Here is a 27,580-nt window from a genome sequence, read left to right on the forward strand (position 1 = left end):
GGTGGATGGATTATCTTGTCAAAGGAAAATACTATATATTTTGTCAACTCTTCAACTCTGTCAGGGGGCTGGTCAGAGGTATTACTTTTTATATTCATCCATCAAAAGCAAAGGGATCGAGTCTGGGGAAACAATTATCTTCATGACATTTCCTCTCTGCAGTGTCCAGGCAAATGTTCTGTGAAATTTATGACATCAACTATTTCAATATGAACAATTCGTTTGGCTCGATCATTGGCAACATTACTGCTGAATAATTAGAGTCGAATCTCTGTACACTGACTGGCTTCACACCGTTCTCTTCTATGACTCTTGCTGCCTCTTGCTGATGACGTTTTATTTAGGGGACGATAGCTAGCTAGAATCGATAGCTACCTAGCTAGCTAGAACGCTTCAAAAATTTATATATTAATGTTTTACGCACTGTAGCTTTGGTTTAAAGTCCCAATCCCGCGTAGACTTCGAGTATTGTTTCGATAATTTGCTGTGAAATGTTGGTGACGTTAACTAGTTGAATGAATCTGTTAATTTACAGAGATAGCTTGTAGGAAATGATTAGCTAGCTAGTCAGCTTGTTTTGTTGCTAGCAATAATAATGGGGACAACAATGGGAAAATGGGATACCTAGTCAGTTGCAAAACTCATTCTATTCACCCGAAATGTATCTTCCGCATAATATGGTAGTAATGTTACTAGTTAGTGATCCAGCTTAGCTAGCTATGTTGACATTGGTTTTTGGGTTGCCAAGATATCTGTAGTTTTAGGGTGAAGAGCTAATATGATTGTTCTAAGTAAAATTCATATTACTCAGTATGTATCTCTGGTTGACGCTCCAAGTGAGAGAGGCTTAGAGATGTGGTCATATCAATTATCAGAGAGGAAGAACTTAAGCAATAACTTATACTAGAGAATCTTTGACAATACCCAGGTTTTGTGGTTTTTGAATAGACTAGCTACATACCATCCCATAGAGCTCTAACCTGTGGTTGGTGTCTAAAGTCACAGAGACAGCCAGGTAGAGCTGTGCCAAGATGGATGTCCAGTTGTCCATCAGCTTCCTGAGGGACAGACTGGGCGGGGCCATTGAGGAGGCAGTGCGTACAGCAGTGGAGTCTGTGCTGAGTGAGACTGTGCGTCTGTTAACCGGGCTCCAAGGGGACCAGCAGCAGGGACTCTCCTCAGTGACCCAGAGGGACCAGGACACCCTGGGACTGAAGCAGAGGTTAGAGGCTCCCAGCGGGGGTGACTGGAGGGTGCAGGCTGGGTCTTCAGAGGCATTCTGTAACACAGGACCGAGGGGGGGTGGTGGGCGTGGCAACATTAAGAATCCAATGGGTCAGACCACTTGCTCGACCTCCCAAGCATCACAAAGGACCACCGTGGAGCCCCATCCCCAGGAGGTGGTGGAGGACTGTGCTGGACTGCCTGACCCATTTGACCTTGTGTCGGCTGGGCCAGTGATGGTGGACTTTGAGGAGAGTCAGGGCATGGGGATCCCAGAGGAGTGGGAGCTGATGAACAGAGTGTACAAGACGGAGCACAATGAAGACATGGCCCTTATTGACAGGGATGGTACCACTCACTGTAAGTCCTGACTCAATGTAGTGAAAGATGGCTGTGATGTAGTTTTACAGAGAAAAGAATACCTTAGTAAAAGAGCCTCTGTTGATATCGTGACTTGCAGTGTACTGAATGTAGCCTCGCAAGCTGCCTGATATCGCGCGCTTACATGAATGGTATATCCGTACAGCGAACCATTCATGTCAGTTTTGCGAGATCAGGCGGCTTGCTAGGCTACCTCATGCTCTTCCTCATTGTCTCCTCTCTGCTAATGTTCAGTTGCAGATGACCACAGGCTGCATGAAGGAGACCTGAGGACTGTGGCTGTGCCCCTGGAGGGAGAGATGGCTGCCAAGCCCCAGGATGCATTGCACCCCTGCTTCAGCCCAGCCAACATCAAGACAGAGCGGCCTGAGATGGAGAGATGCTGCATGGCTGAGGAAGCCCTTGCTCTGCGTCTGCCTCATTCTACCAATGTGAGTAAAGCACATCTACTCGGTCCTCGATCGCCGACCTCGCAATCTCATAAAACATATTAGGCACTAAATGTTAATTGACATAATGTGAACCTCAGTCCTTAACTTATCTAAACCTGTCATTCTCAGAGTGGTGTGGAAGCCGGTGAGTTTGGGCAGGAGCAGGTGGAGGCTGGTCCACAGGACTTTGTAGGTCGCCTGCGCCTGTGGCTAGAGCAGCTGTGTCCTGAGGTGGTGCGGGAGTACGAGAGGGAGGGCTGTCTGTGTGAGCTGTCCCGCAGAAAGCTCATCAAGTTCTCTGTGTCCTTCATCGTGGAGGAGTTTGGATTGTGAGGAGCTGATTGTATGTGTGTTTGGGATGAGAAGGGAAGGGACTGAGAAATCTGAGATTTTTCTCTTCTATTTAGACTCCATGTTTTGTGAGTGTTTCTGATGTTTAATCTCCTGTCCTTCTCTGCAGCTACCCTACCTCTGCTCAGAAGACCATGCTGGCAGAGCACATAGTGGAGCTCTTCCCAGGACTCAGGCTCTGTGCACCCTCTGCTGGCATCAATGGCATCGTGAGTTAGTAAATTGATTAGTAGTGTAGGATTCACATAATTCTCACTTACTGAACAGACAATTATGTCTTTTAATTTTCTCTCTCTGTGTAGGAACACTTGTACGACCCTTTGTCCCGTACGGGTTACATTGAGACACGCCTGCGCAACTCTCGACGCACCCTTGAAGACCACAAGAAGAAGTATGTGCTGAAGAGGCGTCGGCCAGAGCCAGGCCTGTTAGACCCCGCTGGACCTAGATCGGGACCTGGGCTTCTGGAGAGCCAGTCCAGTGAGGAGACCCAGAGGTGGGTGGAGCTGATGAAGAAAACCAGGCCCCTGACCAGGAATCTGCCTGCCATCCACAGTGCTATGGACCTCACATTCAACGCACGCAGGAGGTGGATCAGCAACACACGGCCTAGTATGAGGGCTGTGTTGGCCGAGTACCCACGTTTTCTTGACGTACCCGCCACGGTGAGTCCAGTCTTCATGGAGAAAGCCACTGATGCTCACTAGACTAGAAAGGCCACAGATAGACTTGTATTAGGTTCATTCCATGTCATTTCAGCCAGGTATGACACCCACCATCTCAAATTGTTATGAAATTGTTTCTGAAGTTAGAAACCGATAAGGTTAGCATTCCTGCAACATTATTTTAATGATATATAATTCAATCTCTGAGAAATTAAGCTAATTGATTGCACCCAAAATGGCCAGTTTTTAATTCATAGGATTCATCTATTTGGGAAATATTATAGTACCTAACATCCAATTTGAACCAAACTTTTTCCTAACAATGAGTAAGATACTGTATGAGGAATCAAAGAAGTGGTCAAAAGCCACCCACTGGCCACTTGACTATTCCTTTGGATTCCTCATGTCTATTTATTGATTATGATATGAATCCTATAAATTAAAATGGCCTATTTGGATGCAATCAATTTGCTTAATTTCACAGATGATAAAATATATATTTTTAAACTAGAATATTTGTGGAATTGATTGTATCAGTTTCCAAACAACAAACGATTTCAGAACAATTTGAGTCGGTGGGTGTAAAAATCCTCTTTCTTGTGCTTTTTGAAGTGGAACAACCCATTGGTGACTACGTGTATTATTGGGATCTGAAAGGTGTTTCTTTGTTCAGATTGACCTGGAGTTTGAGAGGATGTTCCCAGGTAAAGGCCACTCCTTCCTGGCCCAGTGGTCGTCTTTCGTGTTGCCCAGGGTGTACCAGATCGCAGAGTGCGAAAAACACCCAGACATCTCTGCACTTCTCCAACTGGCTGCCACACAGCAAGGAGGTCAGAGGTTAACTACACTGAACAAAAATATAAACGCAACATGTAAAGTGTTGGTCTCATGTTTCATGAAATATAAAATCTCAGAAATTATCCATCTGCACAAAAAGTTTATTTCTCAGTAAAAACGTTGAAATTGTTGCATGTTGCGTTTTTTTGGTTTTGTTCAGTATACATGGAATAGACACTTTACAGGCAACCTCCTAATAAACCATTGACAGACTGACTGAAAATTATCTGTATGATTTACTCAGTGGTCAGAGTGCATTGCTGTGTTCTGTTTGAGTTGTTTTATGCCAAGTTTCACGTATTTGTTCCCCTCTGATTCCTCTGTAGACTCCTACACCCTGACTATGCTGACGGTCCTGATCTATGTACTAACATCAACAAACACCAGTAGATCCTCCTTACCCTCCAGGAGCAGTGTCAGGCAGGCCATTCGGTATCTGGTGGACATTGTACCGGTGAGCAACAGTTTATTAATTTTTTTTTTATACTTCCTGGTCAGACTGAGTAATAAACTCAGACATTTCCTCATTGCCATATAGATTAACAGTTTGTGAACTAGGGGAGTTTTAGAAGGAAATTGTTGGCAACTTTAGAAGGGTAACAATGACTTTTTGAAGGAATGTAATTGAAGAACCCCCTTGAAAGACCTTTCCTCCTTTGTTCCTCTGCAGATGGACACCGAGGTGTCCTCCTTATTCTGTGACCCTACCTCCTTGGAGGGCCCAGAGTCTGCCTCCCACGCTCAGCCCTACATAGTGAGCGTGGGGCCCCTGGAGGCTCCTGGCCGGCAGCTTTGCATCGTGTTCCCTGTTGATAGGATGGCAATCCCCCTGCCTCAGGAGGGCCTGAGCAATGCACTGGACAAGCTTTTCAAGCTTCTGCGTGTGTTTGAACTGGGGTACCCAGATCAGCTAGCCTCCCTGTATGGCTTCCTTGAGCACCTCTATGGGCTGGAGATGACCCCACGAGATAACCATGACTCCCCCAGTGGCAAGGGATCAAAAGTGCTTGAACTTTTATCACGGCTCCACATGCCCTCCTGACAGAAGGCATCTACACATCTACACATGAATTGAACTCGCCCCACAGATTGACCTTTTTATTTGCATTTTTTGGATTGCAATTTTATCATAGCCATCCTTTACAGAACACGTCCTTTACTATGTTCTAAATTTGCCCCAAAATAAAATGTGTGTCAGACTGAACTGAACAATGCTGATGGAACACTGGTGTGTTATACCTTCATTATACAGTACCAGTCAAAAGTTTGGACACCTACTCATTCAAGGGCTTTTCGTTATTTTTACTATTTTCTACATTGTAGAATAATAGTGAAGACATCAAAACTATGAAATAACATATGGAATCGTGTAGTAACCAAAAAAGTGTAAAAGAAATCAAAATATATTTGAGATTCTTCAAAGTAGCCACCCTTTGCCTTGACAGCTTTGCACACACTTGGCATTCTCTCAACCAGCTTCATGAGGTTGTCACCTGGAATGCATTTCAATTAACAGGTGTGCCTTGTTAATTTGAGGAATTTATTTCCTTAATGCGTTTGTTAATTTGAGGAATTTATTTCCTTAATGCGTTTGAGCCAATCAGTTGTGTTGTGACAAGGTAGGCGTGGTATACAGAAGATAGCCCTATTTGGTAAAAGACCAAGTTCATATTATGGCAAGAATAGCTCAAATAAGCAAAGAGAAACAACAGTCCATCATTACTTTAAGACATAAAGGACAGTCAATCTGGAAAGTTTCAAAAACTTTGACAGTTTCTTCAAGTGCAGTCGCAAAAAACATAAAGCGCTATGATGAAACTGGCTCCCATGAGGACTGCCACAGGAAAGGAAGACCCAGAGTTACACTACCGTTCAAAAGTTTGGGGGTCACTTAGAATTGTCCTTGTTTTTGAAAGAAAAGCACCTTTTTTTTGTCCATTTAAAATAACATCAAATTGATCAGAAATACAGTGTAGACATTGTTAATGTTGTAAATGACTATTGTAGCTGGAAACGGATGATTTTTAATGGAATATCAACATAGGCATACAGAAGCCCATTATCAGCAACCATCACTCCTGTGTTCCAATGGCACGTTGTGTTAGCTCATCCAAGTTTATGATTTTTAAAGACTAATTGATCATTAGAAAACCCTTTTGTAATTATGTTAGCACAGCAGAAAATTGTTGTTCTGATTAAAGAAGCAATAAAACTGGCATTCTTTAGACTAGTTGAGTGTCTGGAGCATCGGCACATGCGGGTTCGATTACAGGCTTAAAATGGCCAGAAACAAAGAACTTTCTTCTGAAACTCGTCAGTCTATTCTTGTTTTGAGAAATGAAGGCTATTCCATGCTAGAAATTGCCAAAAAACTGAAGATCTCGTACAACGCTGTGTACTACTCCCTTCACAGAACAGCACAAACTGGCTCTAACTAGAATAGAAGGAGTGGGAGGCCCCGGTGCACAACTGAGCAAGAGGACAAGTACATTAGTGTCTAGTTTGAGAAACAGACGCCTTACAAGTCCTCAACTGGCAGCTTCATTAAATAGTACCCGCAAAACACCAGCCTCAACGTCAACAGTGAAGAGGCGACTCCAGGATGCTGGCCTTCTAGGCAGAGTTGCAAAGAAAAAGCCATATCTCAGACTGGCCGATAATAAGAAAAGATTAAGATGGGCAAAAGAACACACACTGGACAGGAAGATTGGAAAAAGGTATTCTGGACAGACAAATCTAAGTTTGAGGTGTTCAGATCACAAAGAAGAATGTGAGACGCAGAACAAATGCTGGAGGAGTGCTTGACGCCATCTGTCAAGCATGGTGGAGGCAATGTGATTGTCTGGGGGTGCTTTGGTGTTTGTAAAGTGGGAGATTTCTACAGGGTAAAAGGGATCTTGAAGAAGGAAGGCTATCACTCAATTTTTCAACACCATGCCATACCCTGTGGACAGCACTTAATTGGAGCGAATTTCCTCCTATAACAGGACAATGACCCAAAGCACAGCTCCAAACTATGCAAGAACTATTTAGGGAAGAAGCAGTCAGCTGGTATTCTGTCTATAATGGAGTGGTCAGCACTGTCACCGGATCTCAACCCTATTGAGCTGTTGTGGGAGCAGCTTGACCGTATGGTATGTAAGAAGTGCCCATCAAGCCAATCCAACTTGTGGGAGGTGCTTCAGGGAGCATGGGGTGAAATCTCTTCAGATTACCTCAAGAAATTGACAACTAGAATGCCAAAGGTCTGCAAGACTGTAATTGCTGCAAATGGAGGATTCTTTGACGAAAGCAAAGTTTGAAGGACACAATTATTATAAGAATTTAAAATCATTATTTATAACCTTGTCAACTTCTTGACTATATTTCCTATTCATTTTGCAACTCAGTTCATGTATGTTTTCATAAAAACAAGGACATTTCTAAGTGATCCCAAACTTTTGAACGTTAGTGTACCTCTGCTGCAGAGGACACGTTCATTAGAGTTAACTGCACCTCAGATGGCAGCCCAAATAAATTCTTCATAGAGTTCAAGTAACAGACACATCTCAACCTCAACTGTTCAGAGGAGGCTGCGTGAATCAGGCCTTCATGGTTGAATTGCTGCAAAGGACACCAATAAGAAGAAGAGACACGAGCAATGGACATTAGACCGGTGGACATCTGTCTGATGAGTCCAAATTTTAGATTTTTGGTTCCAACTGCTGTGTATTTGTGAGACGCAGCGTAGGTGAACGGGTGATCTCCAAATGTGTGGTTCCCACTGTGAAGCATGGAGGAGGCATGATGGTGCTTTGCTGGTGACACTGTCAGTGATTTATTTAGAATTCAAGGCACACTTAACCAGCATGGCTACCACAGCATTCTGCAGCAATACGCCATCTCATCTGGTTTGTGCTTAGTGGGACTATCATTTGTTTTTCAACAGGACAATGACCCAAAACACACCTCTAGGCTGTGTAAGGGCTATTTTACCAAGAAGGAGAGTGATGTAGTGCTGCATCAGATGACCTGGCCTCCACAATCACCTGACGTCAACCCAATTGAGATGGTTTGGGATGAGTTGGACCGCAGAGTGAAGGTAAAACAGCCAACAAGTGCTCAAGATATGTGGAAGACTCATGAAGCTCCTTGAGAGAATGCCAAGAGGGTGTGCAAAGCTGTCAAGGCAAAGGGTGGCTACTTTGAAGAATCTAAAATATAATTTTTGGGGTCACATGATTCCATGTGTGTTCATAGTTTTGATGTCTTCACCGTTATACTACAATGTAGAAAATAGTAAAAAGAAAGTCAAACCCTTGAGTGAGTAGGTGTGTCTAACTTTTGTCTGGTACTGTATTTTCACTGCATTTCTCATTGACAATGCAAATACTTGCATAAAACTAACATCTTGTATGAATTTTCTGTGTGGGGAAATGATACCGTATTTTGTACTTTGGGATACCTTTTCAGTTTTTGCACAATTGCTTTAGTATTTAACTTGCTCATGATACTGTTGTGGTTTTACTTTTTAAAAATAAAAAAATATGTTTTCACTGTCCACTATTTTAATGTGAAATACGGGTGAGGTATGTAATGGTAACATTTTCTGTCCTGTCAACACATTTATGTAATGCATGACCAAGTATTATGTTCTATCGGTGGCAGCAGTCTAATAAGATGGCCCGGTTTGAACTTGCCTATGGTCCATCACTTCACCAGGCGAAGACAGTGAGGGAGGAGGAGCGCCCAGCTCAAATCGAACAATCTGTGTCACTCCCTTACGTTGTCAACTAGGCAGCATGATCCATCATTCAGAAACATCTCTTTTTCATAAAATATACATTTGAATTTTCAAACTAGTTTTCATGTGGAAGGCAGATAAAACTCTTTAAAAAGCAATCACTTTTGCAAGTGAAAACAGAATCCTACTCATTACACCACGTGCTAACCTAAGTCACTTTTGTTTTGAGCCGATTTATTCTATTCAAAAATATAAACGCAACATGTAGGTTTCATGAGCTGAAATAAAATATCCCAGAATTTACCATATGCACAAAAAGCTTATCTCAAATTTTGTGCACAAATTTGTTTCCATCCCTCAAATCAAATCCAATTTTATTAGTCACATACTCATGGTTAGCAGATGTTAATGCGAGTGTAGCGAAATGCTTGTGCTTCTACTTCCGACTATGCAGTAAAATCTAACAAGTAATCTAACAAATTCACAACTACCTTATACACACACAAATGTAAAGGGATGAATAAGAATATGTACATATAAATATATGGATGAGCGATGGCGTGCGGCATAGGCAAGATGCAGTAGATGGTGTAGAATACAGTATATACATATGAGATGAGTAATGTAGGATATGTAAAAATTATTAGAGGCGTTATTCAAAGTGACTAGTGATACCTTTATTAAGTCCGTTTATTTAAGTGGCCAGAGATTTGAGTCTATGTTGGCAGCAGCATCTCTGTGTTAGTGATGGCTGTTAAACAGTCTGATGGTCTTGAGATAGAAGCTGTTTTTCAGTCTCTCGGTCCCAGCTTTGATGCACCTGTACTGACCTCACCTTCTGGATGATAGCGGGGTGAACAGGCAGTGGCTCAGGTGGTTGTCCTTGATCTTTTTGGCCTTCCTGTGACATCGGGTGCTGTAGGTGTCCTGGAAGGCAGGTAGTTTGCCCCCAGTGATGCGTTGTGCAGACCGCACTACCCTCTGGAGAGCCTTGCGGTTGAGGGTGGTGCAAGTTCCGTACCAGGCGGTGATACAGCCCGACAGGATGCTCTTGATTGTGCATCTGTAAAAGTTTGAGTGTTTTAGATGACAAGCCAAATTTCTTCAGCCTCCTGGGATTGAAGAGGCGCTGTTGTGCCTTCTTCACCACGCTGTCTGTGTGGGTGGACCATTTCAGTTTGTCTGTGATGTGTACGCCGAGGAACTTAACTTTCCACCTTCTCCACTACTGTCCCATCGATGTGGATGGGGGGGTGCTCCCTCTGCTGTTTCCTGAAGTCCACGATCATCTCCTTTGTTTTGTTGACGTTGATTGAGAGGTTATTTTCCTGACACCACACTCCGAGGGCCCTCACCTCCACCCTGTAGGCTGTCTCGTCATTGTTCGTAATCAGGCCTACCACTGTAGTGTCGTCTGCAAACTTGATGATTGAGTTGGAAGCGTGCATGGCCATGCAGTCATGGGTGAACAGGGAGTACAGGAGAGGGCTGAGAACGCACCCTTGTGGGGCCCCAGTGTTGAGGATCAGCGTGGTGGAGATATTGTTTCCTACCTTCGCCACCTCAAAGTCCAGGACCCAGATGCACAGGGCGGGGTCGAGACCCAGGGTCTCGAGCTTAATGACGAGTTTGGAGGGTACTATGGTGTTAAATGCTGAGATGTAGTCAATGAACAGCATTCTTACATAGGTATTTCTCTTGTCCAGATGGGATAGGGCAGTGTGATGGCGATTGCATCATCAGTGAACCTATTGGGGCGGCAAACAAATTGGAGTGGGTCTAGGTTATCAGGTAGGGTGGAGGTGATATGGTCCTTGACTAGTCTCTCAAAGCACTTCATGATGATGGAAGTGAGTGCTACGGGGCGATAGTCATTTAGCTCAGTTACCTTAGCTTTCTTGGGAACAGGAACAATGGAGCCATCTTGAAGCATGTGGGGACAACAGACTGGGATAGGGATTGGTTGAATATGTCCGTAAACACACCAGCCAGCTGGTCTGCGCATGCTCTGAGGATGCGGCTAGGGATGCCGTCTGGGCCGGCAGCCTTGCGAGGGTTAACACGTTTAAACGTTTTACTCACCTTGGCCACGTAGAAGGAGAGCCCACAGGCTTTGGTAGCGGGCCGTGTCAGTGGCAAAGCAAGCAAAGAAGTTGTTTAATTTGTCTGGGAGCAAGACGTCGGTGTCCGAAGGGGCTGGTTCTTTTTTAATCCGTGATAGACTGTAGACCCTGCCATACACGTCTCATGTTTGAGCCGGTGAATTGCGACTCTACTTTGTCTCTATACTGACGCTTTGCTTGTTTGATTGCCTTGTGGAGGGAATAGCTGCACTGCTTTTGTTCGGTCGTGTTTCATGTCACCTTGCCATGATTAGAAAGTGGTGGTTCGCGCGAATGCTGCCATCAATCCACGGTTTCTGGTTAGGGAAGGTTTTAATGGTCACAGAGGGAATGACATCTCCAATGCACTTGCTAATAAAACTCGCTCACCGAGTCAGCGTATACATCAATGTTGTTGTCTGAGGCTATGCGGAACATATCCCAGTCCACGTGATCGAAGGAATCTTGAAGCGTGGTCAGACCGTGGTGAAGATTGGTGAAGATTTGTCAGACCAGTGTTCTATTGACCTCAGCATGGGCGTTTCCAGTTTTAGTTTCGGCCTATAGGCTGGGACCAACAAAATGGAGTCATGGTCAGATTTGCCGAAGACAGGGCGCGTGGAGGGCTTTGTATGCATCGCGGAAGTCCGATTAGCAATGATCCAGAAAGCTACGAGCTCTTGTCGCACATTCGATATGCTGATGGGATTTACTTGAGTGGGTTGAGTCACTGACGTGGTCTTCCTGTTTTGGTTGGCGCCCCCCCCCCCTCCCTTGGGTTGTGCCGTGGCGGAGATCTTTGTGGGCTATACTCGGCCTTGTCTCAGGATGGTAAGTTGGTGGTTGAAGGTATACCTCTAGTGGTGTGGGGGCTGTGCTTTGGCAAAGTGGGTGGGGTTATATCCTGCCTGCTGTCTGGGGGTATCATCGGATGGGGCCACAGTGTCTCCTGGGGTGGAGATGTACACGGCTGTGACTATAATCGAAGAGAATTGTCTTGGAAGATAATGCGGTCGGCATTTGATTGTAAGGAATTCTAAGTCGGGTGAACAAAAGGACTTGAGTTCATGTATGTTGTTGTGATTACACCATGAGTCGTTAATCATGAAGCATATGCCCCCGCCCTTCTTCACAGAGAGATGTTTGTTTCTGTCGGCGCGATGCGTGAAGAAACCGGGTGGCTGTACCGACTCTGACAACATATCCCGAGTGAGCCATGTTTCCATGAAATGTCTCTCTGGAAGGCAACTGGTGCCGTAATTTCGTCCACCTTGTTATCTAGAAATTGTACATTGGCGAGTAATATGCTCGAAAGCGGTGGATGCTGTGCTCGCCTTCTGAGTCTGACCAGTAGGCCGCTCTGTCTGCCTCTCCTGCGGTGACCGCGTTGTTTTGGGTCGGCCTCTGGGATAAGATCGCATGTCCAGGGTGGAGGTCCGAACAAAGGATCCGTTTCGAGAAAGACGTATTCCTGGTGATGGTAAGTTGACATCGCTTTTGTCAAAGTTGCGTCAATTCGATTCTGGTATCAGAACAAAATAGTCAGCACATAGTAACTTCTGATTTATTTGTACTTTAATTAATGCAAACACGTGTATGGTAAATATGTGGTTCATATATATATATATGGTCTCGCTGTTACACCACGCAGGGCAGACAGAGAAGAGAGCGTCACATCCTATTGTTCTCTCTTATATACTCTGACAGAGATAGTTCCCGCTCAATGCTGACCTGTCAGAGGGAGGAGGAGCGTGGTTTAAACTTGCTCCTCCTATCGTCGGCGTGCAGGCTGGTCCCAGCCTCGTGACGCACTTCCTGTCGCCGGGTGTAGTTCTTGTCTTCAGCAGTTGACTTATCCGTAGTTTATATACTTAATATTGTAGCATAGCTTCCCCAGTATATTATATAGGTTATGCAAACTGTTAGGGTTGAACTGGCTATTTCTATGCATAACTTATATAATATACCGGGGAAGCTATGCTACAATATTAAGTATATAAACTACGAGTAAATCAACTGTTGAAGACAAGAAGAACTACAACCGGCAACAGGAAGTGCGTCACGACGCTGGGATCAGCCTGCACGCCGATGACAGGAGGAGCAAGTTTAAACCACGCTCCTCCTCCCTCTGACAGGCCAGCATTGAGCGGGAACTAACTCTGTCAGAGAATAAAAGAGAGAACAAAAGAGGTGTCGTTCTCTTCTCTGTTTTGCCCTGCGAGGTAAAACAGCGAGACCGTATATATACGAACCACACATATACCACGCACGTGTTTGCATTAATTAAAGTACAGCTAAATCAGAAGTCACTATGTGCTGACTATTTTGTTCTGTTACCAGAAACGAACTGTCCCAACATTAACAAAACAAATAGCCAGTTTAACCCTAACACTTTTAAATCCAATAGTTCTTCTCGGCTGTAAGTAAAAACACTTCAAATTATCTGGGCTAACAATGTAAGAAATAATACATAATAAAACAAATAACTGCATAGTTTTCTAAGGACCTGAAGCGAGGCAACCATCTCTGTCGGCGCCATCTTGTTGCATCCCTGAAAGTGAACATCAGGCTTCTTCACTTGTGGGATCATTTGATACCAGCCACCTGGACAGCTGATGAAACAGGAGTATTTATGTCTGTGATAAAGCCCTTTTTTGGGGGAAAACGAATTCTGTTTGGCTGGGCCTGGTTCCCAAGTGGGTGGGCCTATGCCCATGGCTACGCTACTGAAAGTATATTTTTTGCTTTTAAGTGAACCCTTTTCCTAATCTCAAACTAATCATAACCTGCTACGTGAATTCTCCTAACCTGCTGCGAAAAGTAAAATCTGACGTTATTCGACTAAAATAGAGATTTACGTACAGCCGGCTCATGCCTGGGAGGCAGCCCGCTTCCAAAAGGAATGCATTCACCCGGTGGAAACTACGCCGACCCGGGCCATTTGAATAGAATCCTCTCATTATAAAATCTGCGAGAATGAGCAGTTTTGTATCAACTATGGGCGTTGTTTTTTACACTATTTAACAATCCCGATGTTCTTTGGCTGAAAACGACGGTGATACGACCACAAATACTTCCATTAAACAAATGTGCTATCTGTCATGTGTGGGAGGGTTCCAAGTTGCCCTGAACCACTGCAGACCTTGTTCCCACACGGAAGTGTGTATCCACTTAAAGTGAGAAGGTGCGCTGATTTGGTAAAATGTGGATCATTATAGCAATCATTTGTGCGGCTCTAGCTGCATTCTTATACAACTATGTGTTCCGTACGTCCGGACCAAATCCTTTTGATATCGACACTCGTGAACCGCTTAAACCACTGGTCACCCAAAAGAAGGAGAAAAACAAAGTTCTGAAGCAGGGTGAGTCTCGTGGACACAAGGTTTGACCAATCACCGATGTATGCACGAAATATAGTTTCCTAGGAATATGTGCGGAAACAGATTTGCATTTTGTCATTCTTTTTTTGGCAGTTACCCTTGTTCGGTGTGTGTTTCGAAAGCTATATCTTGTTGCATAATTCAATTGCTCTGTCGTTCACATGTATCTCATGAGCATTCATTTGAAGTAGGAAAGCAGGTCAGGCAACTATTTCGTTTGTTAGAACCGCTGACAGCGATTTACAATTTCCTATGGCTACACTGTCAACTACAATACTGCGTCACAAACTGGACATTGCTGCTGTACTGCACTAGTGACTAAACTCATTGTTGAAACGCAATCTACCCCGCCCTATATCATGTTTATAGCTGCTAAACACACTTGTTTCAGTTCCACTAGCTACATTTTCATCCAATTTGGTACAGATTTTCACGCGAATATTCAAAAATCTGCATAAAACCACGACATGTGTTTCCATCAAACTGACTTTTTGCGGATAAAAGAAAAGGCTGTGCGTTATTACGTAGTGCACACAATTCATTTTACCGACACAAAAAGATCCCACCGTGTCGAACGAACAAATTCTGTTTGCATTTAGGCCTACATAATTGTACTGCGTTTTAATGTTTCCATGAAAATGCGGTCCTGACTTTTTTTTCATGGGTCAGGTAATTCATCCCCATGAAATGGTTTAGATGGAACGTGGTTATAGGCTGCCTTTGCACAGTCCAAGGGATAATATTGCTGGAATACATCGTTATTTGTTTCGTGTAAGAATATTTAACTGGCAATATCTCTGTTAATTGTATGTGTTTTACTCTTCCCAACCAGGCTTCTTGGCCAGTAAAGTACCTGAGAAACTAGATGCCATTGTCATTGGCAGTGGAATTGGTGGTCTTGGGCTGGCGGTGCTGCTAGCTAAGGTTGGAAAGCGGGTCCTGGTTCTGGAGCAGCATGATCGGGCCGGAGGCTGCTGCCACACTTTTACAGAGAAAGGCTTTGAGTTTGACGTGGGTGAGAAGGCTCTTATCAGTTTACCTTTCCTTACCTAGAAGGCAGCTATCAGTTTACCCTTCCTTACTAAACGTAGTAGGTACTTTCCTTTACTCAGAGGTGGTAGTGGCTATGAACCTGGTCTATTTGTGTTGTTGACCTAAATCAAGGATGATTTAAATCAATAAATCAATCAATCATGCCTCCACCTCAGGTATCCACTACATCGGGGACCTGTTGGAGCATAGGCCCTTCCGCTGCATGCTTGACCAGCTGACCAATGGTCAGCTGCAGTGGGAGCCGCTGGACAACCCGTTTGACCAGGTGGTGCTGGGCCCTCCTGAGAACAGGCGCACCTACCCCATCTACAGCGGCAGGAACCGTTTCCCTGACGAGCTGAAGAAGTTCTTCCCTGGGGAGGAGGCGGCCATCGATGAGTACATGAGGCTGGTCAAGGTATGGTGCTGTTACGTGACGTCATCAATAACCTCATATGTTTTTTTTCTTTGCAACTCTGCCTAGAAGGCCAGCATCCTGGAGTCGCCTCTTCACTGTTGACGTTGAGACTGGTGTTTTGCGGGTACTATTTAATGAAGCTGCCAGTTGAGGACTTGCGAGGCGTCTGTTTCTCAAACTAGACACTCTAATGTACTTGTCCTCTTGCTCAGTTGTGCACCGGGGCCTCCCACTCCTTCTTCTATTCTAGTTAGAGCCAGTTTGTGCTGTTCTGCGAAGGGAGTAGTACACAGCGTTGTACGAGATCTCCAGTTTCTTGGCAATTTCTCGCATGGAATAGCCATCATTTGTCAGAACTAGAATAGATTAACGAGTTTCAGAAGAAAGTTCTTTGTTTCTGGCCATTTTGAGCCTGTAATTGAACCCACAAATGCCGACGCTCCAGATACTCAACAAGTCTAAAGAATGCCAGTTTTATTGCTTCTTTAATTAGGACAACAGTTTTCAGCTGTGCTAGCATAATTGCTAAAGGGTTTTCTAATTCTCAATTAGCCTTTTAAAATGATAAAGTTGGATGAGCTAACACAGGAGTGGTGGTTGCTGATAATGGGCCGCTGTACGCCTATGTAGATATTTCATAATAAATGTGCCATTTCCAGCTATAATAGTCATTTACAACATTAACAATGTCTACACTGTATTTCTGATCAATTTGATGTTATTTTAATGGACAAAAAAAGTGCTTTTCTTTCAAAAACAAGGACATTTCTAAGTGACCCCCAAACTTTTGAACGGTATTGTATATGTATGAATTCCATGAACAGAAAGCAGGACACAGCGTTTGGTTCCTGTGTCTGCTGAAGCTCGTTCCTGTCCCCCTGGCCAAGTTCCTGGTGTACACAGGCCTGGCCAATCGTCTGTCGTTCTTCATCCGCATGGCGTCTCGCAGCGTGACCGAGGTGGTCAACGAGCTGACTGAGAACAACGACCTCAGGGCCGTCTTCAGCTACATCTTTGGCACTTACGGTAGGCTGCTGTAGTTCCTGATAGTGGAGAGCATAACCACAGCCATCTCAAATGGAAAGACTGCGTTTCTATTCCCTATGTAGTTCACTCATTTGTGCTATTTGGGGGACACGCTTTCCACATTGACCAAATTAATTGCATCTCTTTTTGTTGTGTGTTTGGTTTTATAAGACTCAATTTTGTTGTGCGTAACTGCAGGTAACATGCCCAAGGATGCCAGCTTCTCCATGCACAGCCTGCTGGTCTGCCACTACCTGACTGGCGCCTGGTACCCAATAGGAGGAGCCAGTGAGATCGCCTACCACATGATCCCTATCATTGAGAAAGCCGGGGGGGCCGTGCTCGTCCGCGCCCCAGTCAACCGCATCCTGTTCAACGACAACAAGGAGGCTATTGGTGAATAGGACTGGTTGATTGGTTGAAAGGTGAATTGATTCATCACACAGATGGTCAGATTTGACCACATCTGGTTCCCATGGTTTCAGGTGTGAGCGTGATGAAGGGTCAGGAGGAGATCCATGTGCATGCTCCGATGGTCATCTCCAACGCCGGCATCTTCAACACCTACCAGAAGCTGCTGCCCAAGGAACTCCAGGCCATGCCAGGTGGGTGAGGGTATTATGGTGTGGGTGTATGTTCAAGATATCTGCATAAAAAAAACTGAATTGTTAGTTGACACTTGTATCGATGCCGTTGTCAAGATGTTGTTTCCTAATCATAATGTTTATATGACCTTGTGATGCCTAATCATTAAGGATGCAACAGTTCACCAATAGGCATTGTTCCCCGGTTGAAATGTTTAAGATATGAGTGCATCGAGACCCCAAACCGATCCAAATGTAGCATGCATCGGTCAGAAAATCGATTCAAATGTTACAAATTGCTAATACACCATTTTTTGGGGGGGTAAAATTACATTCTTTCTACCTTCCAAAAATACCTAATCTTTTGTGACACTTGCTTCCTCTCATTCAGTGTCGGAACTATGTATGGAATTATGTTGACAGTCATTGATCTACAAGTAGTTTTGCATGCCTAACAACCCCTGGCAGTAGCCTAGTTAAACTGCACGCTGTCCACAGCTTTGCGCGCTGACCAATGAGGGGTAGGCCTATCCCTGATCATACACCATAGACCTATACATCCCTTACATCAGCTGCAGATTTTAATTTAAAATGTGTTTATGCAACAAATGTTAGTGCATCGCATCGATTTGTTCCTCTAATCAAACCGAATTGCACTGAATCGTTTCAAACTTAGCGTATCGGAGCCCGTGTATCTAGATACATATAGAATCATCTTGAAATGGAACGATGCACATCCCTACTAATCATGAATGTTGTATGATCTTGTGATGCACTGCAGCCATCCAGAAGCAGCTTGGTATGGTGAAAAACGGGGCAGGAGGTCTGAGCATCTTCCTGGGCCTGACTGGAACCAAGGAGGACCTGGGCCTCAAAGCAGACAACTACTGGATCTTCACAGAGCACAACATGGATGAACTGTAGGTCCTTCCTCTGTTTGTTTAACCCTAAATGTTTGGCGTGTCCCCATTGGCCTCACTGTCTAATGACTTGTCTATTTCTTTTAATTCACACCTTATTTGTCCTTATTAACATACAGTTGAAGTTTACATACACTTAGGTTGGAGTCATTAAAACGCGTTTTTCAACCACTCCACACATTTCTTGTTAACAAACTATAGTTTTGGCAAGTCAGTTAGGACATCTACTTCGTGCATGACACAAGTAGTTTTTCCAACAATTGTTTACAGACAGATCATTTCACTTATAATTCACTGTAACACAATTCCAGTGGGTCAGAAGTTTACATACACTAAGTTGACTGTGCCTTTTAACAGCTTGGAAAATTCCAGAAAATTATGTCATTGCTTTAGAAGCTTCTGATAGGCTAATTGACATCATTTGAGTCAATTGGAGGTGTACCTGTGGATGCATTTCAAGGCCTATCTTCAAACTCAGTGCCATTATGGGAAAATCAAAAGAAATCAGCCAAGACCTCAGAAGAAAAATTGTAGCCCTCTACAAGTCTGGATCATCCTTGTGAGAAATTTCCAAACGCCTGAAGGTACCACGTTCACCTGTACAAACAATAGTACGCAAGTATAAACACCATGGGACCACACCGCCGTCATACCGCTCAGGAAGGAGACGCGTTCTGTCTCCTAGAGATGAATGTACTTTGGTGCGAAAAGTGCAAATCAATCCCAGAACAAAAGCAAAGGACCTTGTGAAGATGCTGGAGGAAACGGGTACAAAAGTATCTACATCCACAGTAAAACGAGTCCTATATCGACATAACCTGAAAGGCCACTCAGCAAGGAAGAAGCCACTGCTCCAAAACCGCCATTAAAAAAAGCCAGACTACGGTTTGCAACTGCACATGGGGACAAAGATCGTACTTTTTGGAGAAATGTCCTCTGGTCTGATTAAACAAAAATGGAACTGCTTGGCCGAAATGGCCATCATTATGTTTTAAGTAAAAATCGGGAGGCTTGCAAGCCGAAGACCACCATCTCAACCGTGAAGCACGGGGGTGGCAGCATCATGTTGTGGGGGTGCTTTGCTGCAGGAGGGACTGGTGCACTTGACAAAATAGATGGCATCATGTGGATGGAAAATTATGTGGTTATATTGAAGCAACATCTCAAGACATCAGTCAGGAAGTTAAAGCTTATTCACAAATGGGTCTTCCAAATGGACAATGACCCCAAGCATACTTCCAAAGTTGTGGCAAAATGGCTTAAGGACAACAAAGTCAAGGTATTGGAGTGGCCATCACAAAGCCCTGACCTCAATCCTACAGAAAATGTGTGGGCAGAACTGAAAAAGCGTGTGCGAGCAAGGAGGCCTACAAACCTGACTCTGTTACACCAGCTCTGTCAGGAGGAATGGGCCAAAATTCACACAACTTATTGTGGGAAGCTTGTGGAAGGCTACCTGAAACATTTGACCCAAGTTAAACAATTTAAAGGCAATGCTACCAAATTCTAATTGACTGTGTGTAAACTTCTGACTTCAACTGTATATCTGATGTGTTGCATAGACGGACATTGTGTAAGGTCTTGTGGTGTGGACTTTGAGAGAGAAGTGTGTTACTGTTACATTACATAACCTACGGTACATGAGACTGATAGTGCGTGTATTCATGTATTTCACTCCCTTTTACTGTGTGCATCAAAGATTGTGCTGTTTACAGTAATCTGTCTGTTTTGACGACACTGCATTTTAGTTGTTACCAGACAGTATCAGTTCACACTCACCACTCATCATTATACTTATTTCACAACATGTTTGGAACCTCTATAGATATTCACACTGTTTAACAAGCATGGTCTACAGTGCATTTTGAAAGTATTTAGACCCGATCACTTTTTTCACATTTTGTTACGTTAGAGCCTTATTCTAAAACGTATTAAATTGCATTTTTTCCTCATCAATCTACACACAGTACCCCATAATGACAAAGCAAAAAAACAGGTTTTTAGAATTTTTTGCAAATTAATACAAATTAAAAACAATACCTTATTTACATAAGTATTCAGACCCTTTGCTATGAGACTCAAAATTGAGCTCAGGTGCATCCTGTTTCCATTGATCATCCTTAAGATGTTTCTACAACTTGATTGGAATTCACCTATGGTAGATTCAATTGCTTGGATGTGATTTGGAAAGGCACACCTGTCTATGTAAGGTGCCATAGTTGACACTGCATGTCAGAGCAAAAACCAAGCCATGATGTCGAAGGAATTGTCCGTTGAGCTCCGAGACGACAGGATTGTGTCGAGGCACAGATTTGGGGAAGGCTACCAAAAAATGTCTGTAGTATTGAAGGTCCCAAAGAACACGGAGGCCTCCATCATTCTTAAATGGAAGAAGTTTGGAACAACAGACTCTTCCTAGAACTGGCTGCCCAGCCAAACTCAGCAATCCAGGGGAGAAGGGCCTTTGTCAGGGAGGTGACCAAAAACCCGATGGTCACTCTGACAGAGCTCCAGAGTTCCTCTGTGGATATGGGAGAACCTTCCAGAAACACAACCATCTCTGCAGCATTACAGCCACTCCTCAGTAAAAGGCACATGACAGCCCGCTTGGAGTTTGCCAAAAGGCACATAAAGGACTCTCACACAATGAGAAACAAGATTCTCTAGTCTGATGAAACCAAGATTGAACTCTTTGGCCTGAATGTGAAGCGTCACGTCTGGAGCAAACCAGGCACCGCTCATCACCTGGCCAATACCATCCCTACGGTGAAGTGTGGTGGCAGCATCATGCTGTGGGGACTGGAAGACTAGTCAGGATAGAGGGAAATATGAATGGAGCAAAGTACAAAGAGATCCTTGATGACAACCTGCTCAGGACCTCACACTGGGGCGAAGGTTCCCCTTCCAGGACAACGACCCTAAGCACACAGCCAAGACAATGCAGGAGTGGTTTCGGGACAAGTCCCTGAAGATCCTTGAGTGGCCCAGCCAGAGCCCGGACTTGAACCCGATCTAACATCTCTGGAGAGACCTGGAAATGGCTGTGCAGCGAAGCTCCACATCCAACCTGACAGCGCTTGAGAGGATCTGCAGAGAAGAATGGGAGAAACGCTCCAAATACAGGTGTGCCGAGCTTGTAGCGTCATACCCAAGAAGACTCAACGCTGTAATCGCTGCCAAAGATGCTTCCACAAAGTACTGAGTAAAGGGTCTAAATATACTGCTAAAAAAAATAAAGGGAACACTTAAACAACACATCCTAGATCTGAATGAAAGAAATAATCTTATTAAATACTTTTTTCTTTACATAGTTGAATGTGCTGACAACAAAATCACACAAATAATCAATGGAAATCCAATTTATCAACCCATGGAGGTCTGGATTTGGAGTCGCACTCAAAATTAAAGTGGAAAACCACACTACATGCTGATCCAACTTTGATGTAATGTCATTAAAACAAGTCAAAATGAGGCTCAGTAGTGTGTGTGTGGCCTCCACGTGCCTGTATGACCTCCCTACAACGCCTGGGCATGCTCCTGATGAGGTGGCGGATGGTCTCCTAAGGGATCTCCTCCCAGACCTGGACTAAAGCATCCGCCAACTCCTGGACAGTCTGTGGTGCAACGTGGCGTTTGGTGGATGGAGCGAGACATGATGTCCCAGATGTGCTCAATTAGATTCAGGTCTGGGGAACGGGCGGGCCAGTCCATAGCATCAATGCCTTCCTCTTGCAGGAACTGCTGACACACTCCAGCCACATGAGGTCTAGCATTGTCTTGCATTAGGAGGAACCCAGGGCCAACTGCACCAGCATATGGTCTCACAAGGGGTCTGAGGATCTCATCTCGGTACCTAATGGCAGTCAGGCTACCTCTGACGAGCACATGGAGGGCTGTGCGGCCCCCCAAAGAAATGCCATCCCACACCATGACTGACCCACCACCAAACTGGTCATGTTGCAGGCAGCAGAACGTTCTCCACGGCGTCTCCAGACTCTGTCACGTGCTCAGTGTGAACCTGCTTTCATTTGTGAAGAGCACAGGGCGCCAGTGGCGAATTTGCCAATCTTGGTGTTCTCTGGCAAATGCCAAACGTCCTGCACGGTGTTGGGCTGTAAGCACAACCCCCACCTGTGGACGTCGGGCCCTCATACCACCATCATGGAGTCTGTTTCTGACCGTTTGCGCAGACACATGCACATTTGTGGCCTGCTGGAGGTCATTTTGCAGGGCTCTGGCAGTGCTTCTCCTGTTCCTCCTTGCACAAAGGCGGAGGTAGCGGTCCTGCTGCTGGGTTGTTGCCCTCCTACGGCCTCCTCCACGTCTCCTGATGTACTGGCATGTCTCCTGGTAGCGCCTCCATGCTCTGGACACTACGCTGACAGACACAGCAAACCTTCTTGCCACAGCTCGCATTGATGTGCCATCCTGGATGAGCTGCACTACCTGAGCCACTTGTGTGGGTTGTAGACTCCGTCTCATGCTACCACTAGAGTGAAAGCACCGCCAGCATTCAAAAGTGACCAAAACATCAGCCAGGAAGCATAGGAACTGAGAAGTGGTCTGTGGTTACCACCTGCAGAACCACTCCTTTATTGGGGGTGTCTTGCTAATTGCCTATAATTTCCACCTGTTGTCTATTCCATTTGCACAACAGCATGTGAAATGTATTGTCAATCAGTGTTGCTTCCTAAGTGGACAGTTTGATTTCACAGAAGTGTGATTGACTTGGAGTTACATTGTGTTGTTTAAGTGTTCCCTTTATTTTTTTGAGCAGTGTACTTATGTATTTATGTATGATTATTTGTGTATGTACATTTGCCAACATAAAAAAATAAATAATAATTCATTTTGCTTTGTCATTATGGGCTATTGTGTGTAGATTGGGGGGGATGACAATTTGAATCCTTTTTAGAATACGGCTGTAATGTAACAAAATTAAGGGGTCTGAATACTTTCCAAATGCACTGTATGTGTTTTTATGTCTGTGCCAGAATCTGAGAAGGGTGAAGTGTTCTTTACGGTAGTGTTAAAGAGCCTACAGTATTTTACTAATCCCATTAACTGGATGTTACAGGGTTGTCACCTATCTGAAGGGAAACAGGGAGGAGTCAGCGAAAAGTGTGCCCCTCCTCTTTGCGGCCTCTCCATCAGCCAAAGATCCCACCTGGGAGGAACGATCACCAGGTACAGAAACAAGACTAATGCTGGCACTGATTTTCACCATACTAAATTATTTATTTCTATCCTTGGAAATGCATCATCCACTGATTTACTTTACTTATTTAAACCCTTCGCTCTTATAAGGAGTACAATCCATTGGCTAGTGTCCTACATCGGTTCGAGGCAAGTTGTACCGGTTGAGGCTGCTCTCGCCATATCGGCCTGGGCATCTCTCCTCCAGGTGTTTCTGGGTTGATCCTTTCTTTTCCCGAGGGTCGCAGTGTTGAATGTTAGGCCTCGTTCTAGTTTTATTCCTGATGTGAGACTGTTTTTAGTGATACATTTAAAAATATATATATATTTACTTCATGGTAACACAGACAAGACAACAGTTAACACAAAATACTAAAGACAAAATACTACAGGATTCTGTAGTTTTCTCCATTCTATTGCCTGTCCAATGTTGATGCATTAGTGTTGCAATTTGTTCCTGGAACCAGCCTGCTGGTCTCTGATCTACACCATACCAAAACATTTAATAATTTAGATGATTGGAAATGCACACAACTACAATATCTGATGCCATCAGAATGAAGGCTGAACAGCCATGTTTCAACCCCTTTTTTCTTTTCCAATTCTTCACAGGCAAGTCCACCCTGAGTCTGGTGAGCTTTGCTAACTATGAATGGTTTGAGGAGTGGAAGGATGACAAGGTGACCAACAGAGGGACTGATTACAAGGAGCTGAAACAGACATTCTGTGACTCGATTCTGGAGGTGGTGATGAGCGTCTTCCCCAAGATTACCAGGGACAAGGTAGAGCATTTAGCCCGTTCATACTAAACTCTGGTAGACTGCCTTTTCCAGGAAACTAACATCTCTATGGTGGATGCACTAGTAAGCTGTAACATAGACAAGTTTCCTTTTAAAATTTGACAAATGATGTAACTTGATACCTTGATGGAAAGTAGTAGATACCCTGTTCACAATGCATACATCTCCCATTTCTCTCTCTGTCTTTAGGTTGAGTTCATCGAGGCTGGAACACCCATAACAAACACACACTACATTGGAGCCCCTAAAGGGGAGATCTACGGAGCAGACCATGGCATAGCTCGTTTCAGCGCTGAGTGCAGTGTCACCATGAGGCCCCAGACACCCCTGAAGAACCTCTACCTCACAGGTCAGTATCTTATACGGCTGATGGGGTCCATGGATATATCAGAGAGAAGCTATATGTCTATGTTTTTGATAGACTAACACGTCTTTGCATTTGGATAAGTCGTAAGTTTGACTTCAGTATTACTAAAGGTCTATATCGGCTCTGGTTTCTACTGCGTGTTGATGTTTGTGTTCTGTGTGCAGGTCAGGACGTGTTTGTGTGTGGCTTTGCTGGTGCGTTGGCTGGGGCTCTCACCTGTGGTTCTGTCATCCTTAACCGTAACCTGCACCTGGATGCCATTGCTCTGGCCAAGAAGACCAAACGTGTCAACACTAAGAAGTTGGAGTAACACAAGACTGACCAGCTCCCTCAACCCGTTGTGGCTTCGGGTGAAGTTTCCCTTAGTACAGATTTAGGATAAACTTCCCCTCTCCCAATCCACATTAATGGGGAAAATGCTAAACTGACCCAAGATCACTATCTAGGGGCAACTTCACCCAGCTCACTGAAAGCTTCATTAACACAAGCCCAGGGGACAGGCTTCAATCTCTGGTCCTACAGTCAACGCAGTGAAAAGATGCCTCAAGTTGGTTACTGTGTGTTTGAGGGCGTGACTATTTTAATCAATGAGTGAAGAGAACTCTGCTCTGTCTCACTGTTGAGGGAAAACACATTTGAAAGTCTAGGAATCTTTCTGTGGATGCTACCTGCACCAGATCTGTGAAATTGAGTTTACAACCAGTCGACCTTTGGAAATGATTGCCCAGGGATAGATAGCTTTTTTTCCCCTCCATTGTGTTTTCATAAATCAAGTGTGCAGATGGATGTGATTTAACACTAAATATTTTAACTCTTTAATATATTGAAAACAAAAGTGTTGGGTGGAGTAGATTAAGTTACCAATAATTTTGATACCAATAACTACTGCAAACATGTTAATAATTTATCATTACACAATATACTGTGGATGGATAACAGAGGCTTCTGTCTGAGTTGTCAGACGGTCTTCCAACCAGCTATGCTAAATTCACCTATGCAATAATGTAGGGTGAAACTGAACCTCCCTCTACTGTTGCAAGAAAGCCGTGTAACAACAAAATTGTGAACCAGGTTTAAAAGCTCTTTGCTGTAACAGTAACCACTGTAAACGCCTTATGCCTCCATTTGAAGACAGATGTAAAGACTGGACTGTTTTGAATGAACATGCCTTGAGTTATTAAACATTGAATACAAAAATATCTTCATGTGGATCATTGTAAAAATGAATTATTCCACTCTGTAAATGTATGGGGGGACTTTGTAACAATAATACAAACTGTGATAATGAAGGATTCATCAGAGATTGAATAGATTTGTTTCCTAACCTTTACGTCATTATCATCATCTCTTAGGATTCTATTGATACTGTTATCATGGCTGGCCTGGAATATTGTTTGATTATTATGATAAATCAAAATGCATTTACCATTCTTTCGTCAATATCCCATGGATAAACGTGTGTATATAGAAATTGTCCATAATGTGCAAGACATGATGGCACATGCACAGAGGTCTTCTCCATGACCACGTCTGTCGGCAGTGATGAGAGGTCTGATTTAGTTGAGAATAAGGGATCTTACTAGAATGTTGTGCCATAATTTATGAGCGTCTTGAAAATGTATATCTCTGCAGTTTATGATGTGAGAAGGTAAGTTAATCACAATTCATTAAATATTAGCTAAGTGTAGCTAACCACACATTGCAGAAAGCAGCTTTGAGATTCCCTTTGGTTAGCTAGCAAGTGGTTGCTAGGTGGAGCTGGATGAAGATTGCTGGCTACTTAGTTAGCTAGCCAGCGGCAATGCATAAAATCGGTGTCTTGTGCAAAGCTTACTAAACGCTTTAAATTCACGCTTGCATAAGTAGTTCATTTAGCTGGCTAGCTAAATAAGTCTAGTGAACGTCTTGACCCCCCCACATGAAGTCATAAGCCTCTGGCTACCAGTAAAAGGCGTAGGCTGGTGGTAGCAGTTGTTCACATCACTGTCCAGTTTATTACTTGACCGCTTGTTTACAGGCATTTACGGCACGGTCTGTTCCATCCTAGTTGCATCCAACTACGAAATCGGCCGGTCATGGAAGTCAATGGGTGCGATGATCATCGTAGTTAGGAAATACTTGCAGAGAGAGGTGAAGGCGCATATGGCAAAGTGTACAGGGCCAGAGAGGTCTGCGATCAACAGCGACTTGTAGCAGTGAAGAAGGTGAACAGACACGGAGAGTGGCCTTCCTGCTTTCATGATCCGGGAGGTGGCGCTCTTGCGTAAGATCGGGTATTTCAACCATCCCAACATTGTAAAGTAATTAAATTTTTCTGTTATTTAATTATATCTGAACATTTTTGCATTGCCTTTGAATTATACATAATGATCTTTGGGGTTAAAATCACTGTGATGGTGTTATATAATTGTATACCATGGTGTCATGCCATTTCATTAGCAGAAATGCTTCACAATGATTGACCTTAATTGCTGATCTTACTGAAATGTTGTTGGACGTATCTGCTGGTCTGAAGAACAGGAGTTTGGACCTGACGCTGGTGTTTGAGTACAGAGACCAGGACCTGTCTACCTTCCTCACCATGGTCCCCAGCACTGGACTGAGTCTTGACAAAATTAAGGTGTGACTTAGCCCCCATACCTGCATCTGAAAAAACCCTCAATGACTCTAAAGCACTCCATTAACAGTTAGTATAACATTTTAGTGTACTCTCTTTTGAACTTTTCATGCCAGGTGTCCTCATATCTTGTCAGAATAAGCCACAGAAGGAGAAAGTGGTTGAGCAATGCTGTCATACTGCTTCCTGTCTGTACAGTATGTGGTGATGCAGCTGCTGCATGGGCTGGACTTCCTGCACACCAACATGCTGGTGCACCGCGATCTGAAGCCGGAGAATGTACTGGTTAGGAGCCGTGGAGAAGTGAAGATTGCTGACATTGGGCTGGCGTGCATCTACACCTATCGCATCGCCCTTACACCCTGTGTAAGCCTACAGAGTAGAACATCCTCCTTTGAATGCACAAACTGTTCAATTGTCAGTGCCATTGTCCCTCAGCCTAACTAAGGTAAAGGAACTATGCATAAAAGTAAAAAGTATCTTTCTCTCTATGTCCTATCCAACGCCTCACACCCTCTCCCTTCCT

General features: G+C 44.1%; 2 protein-coding genes across 2 annotated transcripts; both read left to right on the plus strand.

Moving 5' to 3' along the window:
- Nucleotides 1-322: 322 nt before the first annotated feature.
- Nucleotides 323-8,429, plus strand: LOC106607242 (uncharacterized). The gene is made up of 8 exons (XM_014204011.3): nt 323-1,584; nt 1,840-2,036; nt 2,166-2,365; nt 2,497-2,596; nt 2,690-3,052; nt 3,726-3,882; nt 4,216-4,343; nt 4,560-8,429. The coding sequence occupies exons 1-8, from the start codon at nt 1,032-1,034 to the stop codon at nt 4,929-4,931; spliced, it is 2,070 nt and encodes a 689-aa protein (XP_014059486.1). The 5' UTR covers nt 323-1,031; the 3' UTR covers nt 4,932-8,429.
- Nucleotides 8,430-13,779: 5,350 nt separating this feature from the next.
- On the plus strand, nt 13,780-25,636 carry LOC100196171 (all-trans-retinol 13,14-reductase). Its single transcript, XM_014204006.3, has 11 exons — nt 13,780-14,076; nt 14,927-15,109; nt 15,303-15,544; nt 16,369-16,570; nt 16,769-16,966; nt 17,056-17,175; nt 17,936-18,074; nt 23,152-23,261; nt 23,883-24,052; nt 24,260-24,419; nt 24,602-25,636. Exons 1-11 carry the CDS (start codon nt 13,917-13,919, stop codon nt 24,745-24,747), a joined length of 1,830 nt encoding a protein of 609 aa, XP_014059481.3. The 5' UTR covers nt 13,780-13,916; the 3' UTR covers nt 24,748-25,636.
- Nucleotides 25,637-27,580: the final 1,944 nt, after the last annotated feature.

Source organism: Salmo salar, chromosome 06 (assembly GCF_965601325.2).
Source record: "Salmo salar chromosome 06, fSalSal1, whole genome shotgun sequence".
Lineage (NCBI taxonomy): Eukaryota > Metazoa > Chordata > Actinopteri > Salmoniformes > Salmonidae > Salmo > Salmo salar.